Here is a 12,333-nt window from a genome sequence, read left to right as displayed (position 1 = left end):
TGTTACTACTGAGTCTCCATCTGGGAGTGATAAAGACGATTCAAATTCCTTCATGATGCCAAGAAAGCAAAGACGTAGAGATCCAAGTTCGGGAGTGCTTATTACTGAACCAGTACAACAACCAACTTCAAATGTTGAACCAGCCCAGGTTAATCAATATGATCAAAGCCCAATTTTTGACAAAGACTTCTTAGCTAATGAGGAAACTTTTTCCTCGGGAAGCTCTTCTGCCCCACCACCTCTAGAGCACGATTATGCATCTGTCAATTTAGCCAAGCTACTTGCTTTTCAAGAGTCTATTCCTCATTCAAGAGGAAAGGGAATATCTATTGGCTCAGGGGAAGGAGGTGATGAAGACTCTCAACAAACCATTTTTGAGCTCAAACAAGATATCATAATTTTGAAGCAGAAGTCCATTGAGAAGGACTTGCTGATTGGAAAGTTGGATGTGAGAGTTTATGAGCTTGAAAAGGAAATTCTTAAAAGAGTAAGCAAATCTCAGATCTTCAAGCCAATCTTGGTGGGCTGACAGGTCTCTGTTTTGATCTCAAAGACAAATTAATTGGAAAATTTGGTGATGAGTTCAAGACTTCAGGTTCTGATGATGGAAAAGCTTCAGAGACATATGAAAGAGTCGTCGCCTGTCCTGCCCCAGATTCTAACCTTGATCAATTTCTGTCTTCTGGCCCTGTCACAACTAAAGAAAGAAGGGAGAAGCAGAGAAAAGTTGATAAGCAGAAGAAAGACAAAATGCTTCTGATGAAAAACTCTGATCAGAATGCACCTGGTGATCACCCAAAGATGTTTATTAAAGAAATTAGAAAGAGGAAATTTGCTTACAGATATGGTGATCGTTCTGGAATTCTTATGTGGGGATATGAAGCTGATAAGAAGATGTGGATTGTAAAGTGAAAGAGCGGAAACATTGAGTACTATGCGAAGAAGATTGACTTTATGTCTTGGAAAAAAGTTGATCTTACAGAGCTGGTCCACGCACCGTTCCACAATCCAACAAATGAACCCACAGCCTGGGCGTTTAAGAAGTTCCTAGAAGACAAAGCGAATCAAAACTTTGAAGGCTTGAAAACAACGTCATCGTTCATTAAAAAGGTCAAGGGTGTTATTGATCCACGCACCAACAAGACTATGGTGAATGTTATGTGGTACACCAAGAACTTCTTAACAGCCAGATACAATAATGATAAACAAATAGAACCCCTAAATGGTTGAAAAGCTATTTATACAATCCTAGTACAAAGCCTTAACAGGCCCAAGCCCAAACTGACTGAAATCACATAGTGATTTCGGTCTCCATAACCGAAAACACCATAAGCCCACTAACAATAAACATTCCTAAGCCCAAGTATAATAATAAAATAGAAACCCAGCATAAACCATTTAAATATGACCCAACAGGTGTATCATTATGCTAAACACTTTTTGCAACATTCAATATTGCTTGGCGAAATATTTGGCTGAAGGGGGAGTGAAGGAACGAAAAGCTTCAAGGATATGTGGTGGGATGTTTGTGACAAGATTAGCGAGATCATACAGTGTATTTGGCGGGGGGTCCGGGAACCACTTGACTATGCTACAACAACCCGCTTTTAGTCCTCTTCTTTACAGGAGGGCTAGAATTATTGAAGACTTTGGTGGGGGACAATTTACCATACCTGATGAGGACAAAGTGGTCGCACCCGAGCAACCGGGTAGAAGGGTAAGACCAAGACAAGGGCATGTTCACGAAGAACCGCCCGTGATCCCGATTGATGATGAGCTACCAATAGATCCGTATAATGTGGAATTGAGGGCGTATCAAGACGAAATCGGCCGTAGTTTGAATTACAATCACATGACCCTTACCCACATGATGCACTACATGAACATTCCCCGGATGGATGATACTTCCGACTACCCTCATGTTAGAAATTGGGAAGAAAGATGGATCACAAGGCAAAGTGGAACCGGAGGTAACAGATATGGAGGAGGAGGCTAGGAGGAAGATGAAGATTGATTATCCTTCAAATTTTCATTTGTGTTGGCTTGTTTAAACAATTTTTATTTGTTTGGTGTGTTTCTTATATTTTTTTTTGTTTTGGTGATGTTTAAACTCTTAGTTAATTAGGAAGTAAGTTAGGATTTTTAATTTTTTTTCCTTTTTATTACTTGGTGTTTATTTTTGATCTTTTTCAGAATTTAGGGTGAGGGATTGAATGCATGAATAAAGCGTGAGGAATAAACGTGATAAGTCGAGTCTAAAAGAGAAGATTAGGAGAATTGAGTCCGACTATGGGTCCGGTATTTATAAAGCTTGAAAAGGAGTTATTTTACTGAAGAAAAACGAGGAGGAGTGTTGCCTTAGTACCCTCCTCAACCTCAGAACGAAGCGGAGGCAGAAAGAAGTTTTTATCCAAACAGAACTGAAAACTCGACAAGTTCCAATCTGCTACTCGACGAGTCCAAGTGTAAAAACGCGACTTTCTGCCAGTATAGCGATAACTCAGCGAGTCTCTACCTGAACTCGAGGAGTTGCTCATTTTCTTATTTTCGAGTCGATGATTTGATTCTATTTGACGCGGACATTGATTATATTCTTTGAAGACTATTTTTCGAGCATTACCAAGAGCTTTTTCCTCTATATTTGGAGCTGTAGCACAATAGATTTTGACACCCAAGGCGTGGATGAGTTGTTCCCATGCCTAAAGTCAACTGAAGATGGAGCTTTACAATAAAAAAGATCAACCTTGCAACTTCTATCCCAGGGGAGTTTGTTCTAATTCTCTCTGTTTACTTTTATGTTCTTTTTCATGCAATACATGCAATGGGGACATTGCATGAATTAAGTGTGGGGTAGGGGGTTAGTTACATTTTACATTAGTTAAATTAGAATCGTAGGTATAATTTATTTAAAAAAAAAATTGCATTAAAATTGCTAGGGTAAATTTAGAAAATTTTGGTAAAGCAATTAGGATTCCATGCTAGTATTGTGTTTGGTAATTTTATGAGGACCCAAATGTTTAGTTGAGCCAATATACGTTATAGTGCATTTGTGGCCCTCTTTATTCTAGTGAAATCATGGGAAAAAAACACAACCTCACTTAGTTTGAGGGACGCAACATGTTTAGCAACGTGTAGTTGAAATGTATCCAGGAAAGCTTAAGTAGTCATTGCACATGAGACTAATACCTTTAACCAATAAAGGATGAAGTTAAATCCCCTTGTGTAAACATATGTTTTTCTAGGTTTTTAGTTTTAGTGAAAAAAAGTGAGTTAGAAAAAAAAAGTTGAAAAAGAAACAAAAGAGTGATGCAATGTTAGAATAAAGAATCTACAAAGCTATGAAGACAAAGAAGAAATATCAAGAAGAAAACCTGCAAATTATTGAAGATTCAAAGTATCAAGTATTTTTATTTTCATTGTAATTTTCATATCTTGGTTATTGTTTTCGTATGTGTGCTTGGGGGTTTAACCAAAAATGACTTGAGGAAAATAAAGTGTTATGCCGATGGATTCGGAGGGATGCATAAAATGAGCATTGTTCAAAAGAAGTGGGAGAGTGTTTATGAGGATTGTAAGTATTTAGGATAAGGGGGGGTCCTTAGCAAAAATTTTAGACACAAATGCATGCGTTGCGGTCTTGGCATAATGGTTGGGTTTGAATGGGATTCTCTTATGTGATGCTAGGGTGCTAAAATTTTCAGTTTTGCTTGGGGGTAAGCAAAAGTCAAGTGTGGGGTATTTTGATATCTGCATATTTAACCATATATTTTATATAATATCTTAATACTTTTTTGCTGTTTTTATCTCAATTTATGAACAAAAGGTACTTAATTATGTTAAAATTACATTTCCAGCCTTAAAGACATGATCGAGTGAAAAAGGAAGCAGAACTAGCAATTGGGAGCATGGAAATTGAAGTCTGAAGAAATAAGGCTTAAAAGAAGAAAAACTCAGCGAGTTGGCCATCAACTCGATGAGTAGGGTGGAAGATTCGCGATTCAACAATGCCTTGTCATACACGCGTGTTAAGTGAAAAACTCGTCGATTTGGGTCTGAAAACTCGACGAGTTGGTGTGCAATTTGGGAATCTCTATATAAATCATTTATTCCCGAAACCCTAACACATGTTGGAGACTTTTGGCGACTAATTGACGATCAGAAGGGTTCTTGGAGCTCTAGTTTTTGAGAATTCAACCTAGAAGACAATTTAGAAGAGATCAAAGGAAACACACATTACTCTTTTATTAATCATTTGCATAAACCATGTTTCAATCATTAGATTTCGATTTTAGGATGTTATTTGTTGTAGATATGAGCTAAAAGCTTTTTACTTCTCTTTAGAGTAGATAAACTTATGAATATGGTTTGATTGAATAGCTTGGATTAATTTGATTTGGTGAATTGTCTTGTTAAGCTTGTTAAAAACCCTTATGTGTTAATGATAATTATTTTCTGTTAATAATCAAGTTATTAAGTTGCATGAACATCTTCTTAATTGCTTGAGTCATATAGTTTTGTGAAAATTATATTGTATGTGTAGTATTAGTGAATATGAACCTAGGGTTAACTAGAAAATAAATAAGTTAATGTGTGAGCATGTGTGATGAACAACCACACATGAGTTTATTGAATTGACAAATTTAGTTTACCAATATTAAAAGTCTTACTTGATCTGAATTGAACACTAGGAAACTTGTTAGTTTAATCATTTGGCCACTGTTTGAATTAACTTGTTTGCTAAAGGATTAGTAATAGTGAATCGAATTGCACTTGACATGAAATCAACCATAGGATTAGTAATAGTGAATTGAACACTAGGAAACTTGTTTGCTAAAGGTAGCCATCGATATATTAATCAATTGCACTTGACATGAAATCAACCATAGGAATAAGTGAATCGAATTTGAATAGAACACTACAAGAAAAACGTGATTTTGCTACGGAAGGAATCCGTTGCGAAAAGCTGAAATTCCATTGCAAAAGATGAATAGCGACGAAATTTGCAATGAACTATTTCCGTCCCTAAAAACGTCGTAGTGAGGGGTTTGCAACGGAAACGATAATTTCATCGCAATTGTGACAACGGAATGAAATCTGTGGTAGATGGTATTCCGCCGTGTATTCCGTAGTCGTTTCCATCACAAATTCCGTGGTAGTTCTTCCGTCACAAATTCTGTTGTAGTTAATCCCTATCAAAATCCGTGGTGATGAATCCCTAGCAAAATCCGTGGTGATGAATCCCTAGCTAAATCCGTGGTGATGAATCCTTAGCAAAATTCGTTGTGATGAATCCATAGCTAAATAGGTTGTGATGAATCTCTAGCAAAATCCGTAGTGTTAAATCTCTAGCTAAACCCATTGTAATGAATACCTAACAAAATCCATGGTTTATATTCCATAGCAGATTCCATAGAAAATAACGTCAATATATTTTCGTTGCAAAGCTGGATAGCTACGAATGGATAATTAATTTACAAATTAAATCCTAATTATTTTGTAATAATATATATAAACAAAAACAAAAAAAATCAAATAACATTTATATCATAAAATAATACAATAAATATGTATTACATGGAAAATGAAAAGCGGTTAATCTAAAATTAATACTTTGCGATAAACAAATTAACACTCTATTATCTACTATTTTTGCAGTTCTTTAAAAGCCTTAACAATTTTATTTGCCGATTGTAGTTGTCATTCAAGTTGCTTGCGTTTTGTGTTGTGTTGTTGATCTTTGGCTTTCATTATTTCCATAAGTTCTTTGTTTTCCTCTTTTTGTTTATTTGGAAACTCTCTCAATTCTTCTAATTCATCATTTTTTTCCGAAATATAACATAGTTCCATTGTACCGTTACTCATCGGAATCACCTTTACAAATGAGCGAAATACAAATAAAATACAATTAGCATGTAGCAGGAATGTAAACAGAATCAAAATAATAGCAACCACCTAAAAATCAATTGACACTTCTAAATTTAACAGCAACCAAACCTACTCCATGCTGGGGACATATAGCAAAACGACATTAACTTTTGGGGCTTCACCAAAAAAGCATCAAACCAATAAAGCAATTACATGCATAGAACAACAAACAAATTTAATATACGATCCAATCAAAACCCACAAATTTTGATGAAACCACCTGAGCAAAAAAATATCCAAACATCTCCAATGAAACCAATTAAGAATGATATCCCTACATGCTAATATACAATACCATTGACCCTTTCAATGGTATTGTAAATTGTTGACTCCACCAACATTTGAAACTAAAAAAAGCAGCAAGCACCTGCATTAAGAAAAATAAATATATAAACTCCATAATTATCGCATTAACATTCATGTCTAAAGAAAGTTAAATAATTGACTCATTCCATCACTCCCGTTCTCTACACACACTAACCCAAACATGACATGAAAGATGTAATACATTAATACAGATAAATCATAACAATATGAATACAGATAAATCATAACAATAGTAATAAAGATGTCATAGCCACTATACCATCGCTTAGGCATTTAACAAACAGGTTGTATGCATATAAATGTTCCACAAGGTACATATGAAAGTAGTACCTTCAATGAACAGGTGTAATTAGATGTATTCCAATCGAGCAATAGAAACATGAAGTACATGAAAAATGCAAAATAGGCAGCAAAAAAATACAACCTGTATAACAGCACGCAAAACATATGAAAAAGAATTTCAATAGAGAAAATAAATCAATTGAGCAAAAAAACCGCAAAGTAGAAGTAATACTTGCAAGAAATTTGATACGAACATATGCTAACTGATCTAGAAACCTAGAAGAAGGTGAACTCTGACCACTACTTCTCAATCGATTTGGATGTGGTTCTTGGTATTGGGAAGTCGATTTGTTCATCTCGTAACTGTCTGTTTACGACTTTTGCAGCAGAAATCCTGTTGCGTTTCATAACTTGTGGTGCAATGAATTTAGTTGGCTTCACACCGGATGCTCCTTTTGCTTTCGAGGCTGCCAGAGATGATGATTACAGAAAATGTAAACCTTATTTCTAATCGGTGAACTTAATTACCCTAATATGCAGCATAAATGTGTGTAGGTTGGAGGGAAACGAATTGTGAAATACTTTGAACCTCCGCTAATAAATAATTCGAAATGTGCTAATTACCGCTAAATATTTAGTAATTCAATTTATTTAATGTAGTTACAGATTAATAGACAGGGTATATACATATAAATAACGTCAAGAAAGAACATAGACTAACGATGCTTTTCTGTTTAAACCGAAATTTATATACAAAAGACGTACGGGTCATGTCCATATCTATGGTAGTGGCTTATGGTGTCCATGGATGACATATGAATGACATATGGGCCATTGGTCCACATGGTAGTGACTTATAGTGTCCATGGATGACATATGGGCCATTGGTCAACGTGGTAGTGGCTTATGGTGTCCATGGATGACATATGGGCCATTGGTCAACATGGTAGTGGCTTATGGTGTCCATGGATGACATATGGGCCATTGGTCAACATGGTAGTGGCTTATGGTGTCCGTAGATGACATATGGATGACATATGGGCCATTGGTGCACATGGTAGTGGCTTATGGTGTCCATGGATGACATATGGGCCATTAGTCCACATGGTAGTGGCTTATGGTGTCCATGGATGACATATGGATGACATATGGGCCATTGGTCCACATGGTAGTGGCTTATGGTGTCCATGGATGACATATGGGCCATTGGTCAACATGGTAGTGGCTTATGGTGTCCATGGATGACATATGGATGACATATGGCCCATTGGTCAACATGGTAGTGGCTTATGGTGTCCATGGATGACATATGGGACATTGGTCAACATGGTAGTGGCTTATGGTGTCCATGGATGACATATGGGCCATTGGTCCACATGGTAGTGGCTTATGGTGTCCATAGATGACATATGGGGCATTGGTCCACATGGTATTGGCTTATGGTGTCCATAGATTACATATGGGCCATTGGTCAACATAGTAGTGGCTTATGGTGTCCATGGATGACATATGGGTCATTGGTCAACATGGTAGTGGCTTATGGTTTCCATGGATGACATATGGATGAAATATGGGCCACTGGTCGACATGGTAGTGCGCTTATGGTATGCATGGATGACATATGTGCCATTGGTCCACATGGTAATGGCTTATGGTGTCCATTCAATTAGAAGAAACTAAAGTTAATTTAGTTTAGCTGGCAAACGCGTCTTACTTTCCACCCGAAGTCGGAGGTTCGAATCCTACTTATGTCATTAATTTTATTTAAATTTGTCTCTATAACTTTAATCAATAATTTTATTTAACTTCATCTTTTTAAATTTAAACTGTTAATTTATTTACAAAAATGCCCGTAGGTATTTAGAAAAGTACCCTAACCATTTACGTAGTAATCTTTGTTACTTAAAGGGCAATTATGTCAATTCACAGTCTACATATCTAGGCGCCATAATTTGTAGTCAGAGTGATGTCGTCGATTCAGTTTATCGGCAAATGATCTTCTACATTCCATCCCCAACTGTCAAAATTTCGGCACGTTGATCAATAAACCCTAAACTCATTGTTGTTATATAATTTGAATACATTCGACATAGTTCAACATAATGGCAACGAGTTGTTCATTAGAAAGAATGCAAAGAAGACAACAAGGAATAAGAATTAGTGCTTTGCCATCGTACTTGATCGAAAAAATAGTAACTACGGTTGGAGTAAATTCACCAATCGATGCTTTTAAGTGCCAGTTAGTGTAAGTATGATGTGTATTACTTGTATTATACTTATATACATATTTAATTTAGTGGTTAATAAATTAACTTTGTTGATTTGTGTAAATTATAGTTGCAAACTATTTAGGGATTCTGTATCATCAGACGCAATATATAAAATCATAGACACAAATCGACTAAGGTTTCGTCCCTTTAGTATTAGACAATATGTAGTCATAAGGAGATGCATAATATTGAACAACCCACACGTACTCTTCAACGATGGAATGGTAATCTTTTTTTAACCAATCGGATTATTGCGAATTCAATTAGTTTCTATATTTGTATATTTAAAATTGTATGATGTATGCCAGGCGAAGTATTTTACGTTAGGGGAAGAAGTAGCAGGGAAACAGTTGCTTCAAAATGAAGCCGATCAGGGGCAGTTGGATGCGGTCTCCGTCTTGGGAATGATGTTGATGGCCGAAGGCATTGAAAGGAAAGAAGAAACTCTGATCATGTTAAATAATGCCTACGTTAATAGTAGAAGGAGTTGGAATCTTGACATACCTGTAACAAGGTTCAAAACCACTTGGTAAGGCGGTCAAAGCAGATAAAATTTGTGACAACCCGAAATTTTCAATTGTACGAACTCTACAGTCAAACACTTCAATTAAAAGTCAAATTCATTTTTGCTAATTTTTAGCTCGGTTTAAAGTCCGTTTGGGTGTTTTGTTTTTATATTAATTCTTCGAGAGAAAAAACGAAAGTAAGTATACTTTAGGATTAATTGTGCAACATTGAAGTCACAAAACTCCAAGAGTTTGGAGTTTTCGGCCCAAAATAGTGTTAGGGCCGAAAACCCTAAAGGGTATAAAAATGACACTTATTCATTTTTAGTCTTTTTCCCATTTCCAAGTCAAGAACATTCTCTCTCAAGTATCATCCAAATTTTTTGTCGAGATCTTCAAGATTGTAAGTGTTTCCTTCCTTGTTTAGTTGATCTCTTCCATTATCTAGTGATCTTACATGATTTCATCCATGAAATCATTTTGTTTTCTTAGATCTTCAAGTGTTCTTCAAGAACACCAAGAACACCAAGAACACACACTAGTGTTTTGGGCCGAAAACACCCTTCTTTTCTTCCATATTGTAAGTATCTATCTCCTATACTTGTTATCTAGTAAGGATACTCGATTTAGGGCTTTGAAAACATCCTTTTCTCAAGAACAAAAGGTGTTTTCGGTCTAGTTCATCTCCTTAGACCGAAAACCCTTATGAAGGGTGCAAAATGACTTAAAGCCCTTCCTAATACTTAGTATTGAGTTTAGAACACTTCATTGATAGTTGAAAGTCCTTGGAAATCACCTTATGCACCAAAAATCATGAGTTTTCGGTCTTAAACTCAGGGACCGAAAACCCTAAAAACCGAGAACCATATGGACCGAAAACCTCTTTGGACTGAAAACCATATGGACCGAAAACCACTTGGACCGAAAACTCCCTTAAGTGGCTATACAACCCTTAGAAGCAACCCTAATGTACTCCTAGCACTTGAATCAAAGTGTTATACATGTTTTAGGGTGTCTTTACTTAATTAATTAGTTGTTAAGTGACTAATTGGATACATATATGTGTCAATATATGTTAAATAGGATCCGTGTGCGTGCTCAAGTCTTCACTTGACAATTAGCATTCTACACCATCCGTTCATCCAAACCACTCACTACAGGTGAGTTCATACCCCTAAATCAACCTTTTAAATGATTTTAAATGCTTTTATTGGGGGGGGGGGGGGAATACAAGTTGAACTATTATAGTTATTATATCAATCACATGTGATTAATAACTACCAAACAAGTGGATTCTTACTTTTCAAACCGTGTTATCAAACAAACTACTTCAAACTGTTTTGCAAACCCTTTTACATGTTAAATACTTTCATTAAACTCTTTTAAACTTATACTTTGTCAAATGTGTATCTATATAGATATAGTTATATAAGTAGGATTGAAGGAACTTAGGACTGATAGCTCACCTTGCTTCCTGTTCCTTGTTTCGTTGTGGACTTAGGGTATCGGTTATTTGTCCGAAGGTCGTTTGAATCTTAGTTATATATTATGTATATATGTATAGATATAAAAGTTCCTTCATTCAGTTCAATACCTTTGGGTAGCATAGGTATACAAACATGTTCATGCATACAAACAACATTACTAGTAAACTATAATAGGTATAGTTCAGAAAGTTACAATACTATTACTAGAACAGTGAAACATACAATGAGCCAGTTCATACACGAGTCAATACATACAGATAGAGAATACTATGACGAGAAACAAACAATAACATACAGAGAGAACATACATACATACTAGATAGAGAGAGAACATACAATACAACTAGTACATACTATACATTATACAAGAGAACATACTATTATGAGAAACAGAGAGAACATACATACATACTAGACAGAGAGAACATACAATACAGCTAGTACATACAATACATATACAAGAACATTACAATAGTTATGTGAGCCACGTAACGGGGCATGGCATCACCTGTCATAACTCCTTTTGTATCCTGAATCTCCTTAAGCTACAGTGGGACTTGCAAGTCTACGGGTGCCAAACGTCGTTTCTTCCGACGTCTTTCATCGTCGTGTTTTTAGTCAGTAGTATGGTAAAGGCATATCACATGGTACTTTGAATAACAATTGGTTTAAGGTAGTTAGTACAACAGTAGTTACTTAATACAACACTACAGTACTATTTTATTTCCCCATTGCATTCACTTTGTGATCTTCACACAATGAACGGTAATGTAAAACTATATTTTTGGTTAATGATAGTCATACTTGGGAAAATATACACTTTTACAAGAAACAAACATACAGGACAGTTGATGCCTTGGTAGAAGGCTACGTTTAGTAGAAAATATAGGATTTTCTAGGAGATTCAAACATTTACAAACATTTACAAATATTTACAAACTTATACATCAAGTACTTACAAACACTTTCATACAACAAATGACACTAAAATACTTATGATCTCACCAGCTTAAAGCTGATAAACTCTTTCAAAATAACTTGTATTCTCAGGTCACCAGTAGACAGGTACCGGTGCCAGGTTTTGAGAAGATGGAGCTCGTTCAAGACTCATATTTTATTTTGTTTCATATTTTTGGTGTCTATTTAAACTTAACAGAACACACTTGTATTAAATTATATTATTAATCCAATGGATGATGTTGTTGCTTGTTTACTACTATGCATTGTTGTGATACTGTACATGACGTCCTCCACCGCCGAACGTTTCCGCCGTTCCGGTTTTGGGGTGTGACAAAATTCCATGGATTACATAGAAGTTGTGCAAAGCATCCTTCTGTGAGCAGTTATCGAATAGCTTTTATGAATCAATACAGTTGGTTGTTGAATTGTGAAATTTGTTTGTGGGATGCATGTTTTGTAAAGTTTGCTAGGATGTTTGACATTAGTTTTGAGTAGTTGTATATATGATAGTTGTTTGATTCACACAATTAGTGATGCATATTGTATGTGTATTTTGGTGTTACTTTTTATATGTAT

General features: G+C 35.7%; 1 protein-coding gene across 1 annotated transcript; it reads left to right on the top strand.

The window, feature by feature from the left end:
• Positions 1-8,636: 8,636 nt before the first annotated feature.
• On the top strand, positions 8,637-9,337 carry LOC145158131 (F-box protein At2g35280-like). The gene is made up of 3 exons (XM_079077065.1): positions 8,637-8,779; positions 8,872-9,028; positions 9,113-9,337. Exons 1-3 carry the CDS (start codon positions 8,637-8,639, stop codon positions 9,335-9,337), a joined length of 525 nt encoding a protein of 174 aa, XP_078933191.1.
• The last annotated feature ends 2,996 nt before the right edge of the window (positions 9,338-12,333 follow it).

Source organism: Lactuca virosa, chromosome 2, assembly GCF_052849685.1.
Source record: "Lactuca virosa cultivar CGN04683 chromosome 2, Lactuca_virosa_CGN04683_v6, whole genome shotgun sequence".
NCBI lineage: Eukaryota > Viridiplantae > Streptophyta > Magnoliopsida > Asterales > Asteraceae > Lactuca > Lactuca virosa.
Note: the sequence above shows the minus strand (reverse complement) of the source record. Positions and strands in the feature narration are given on the sequence as shown.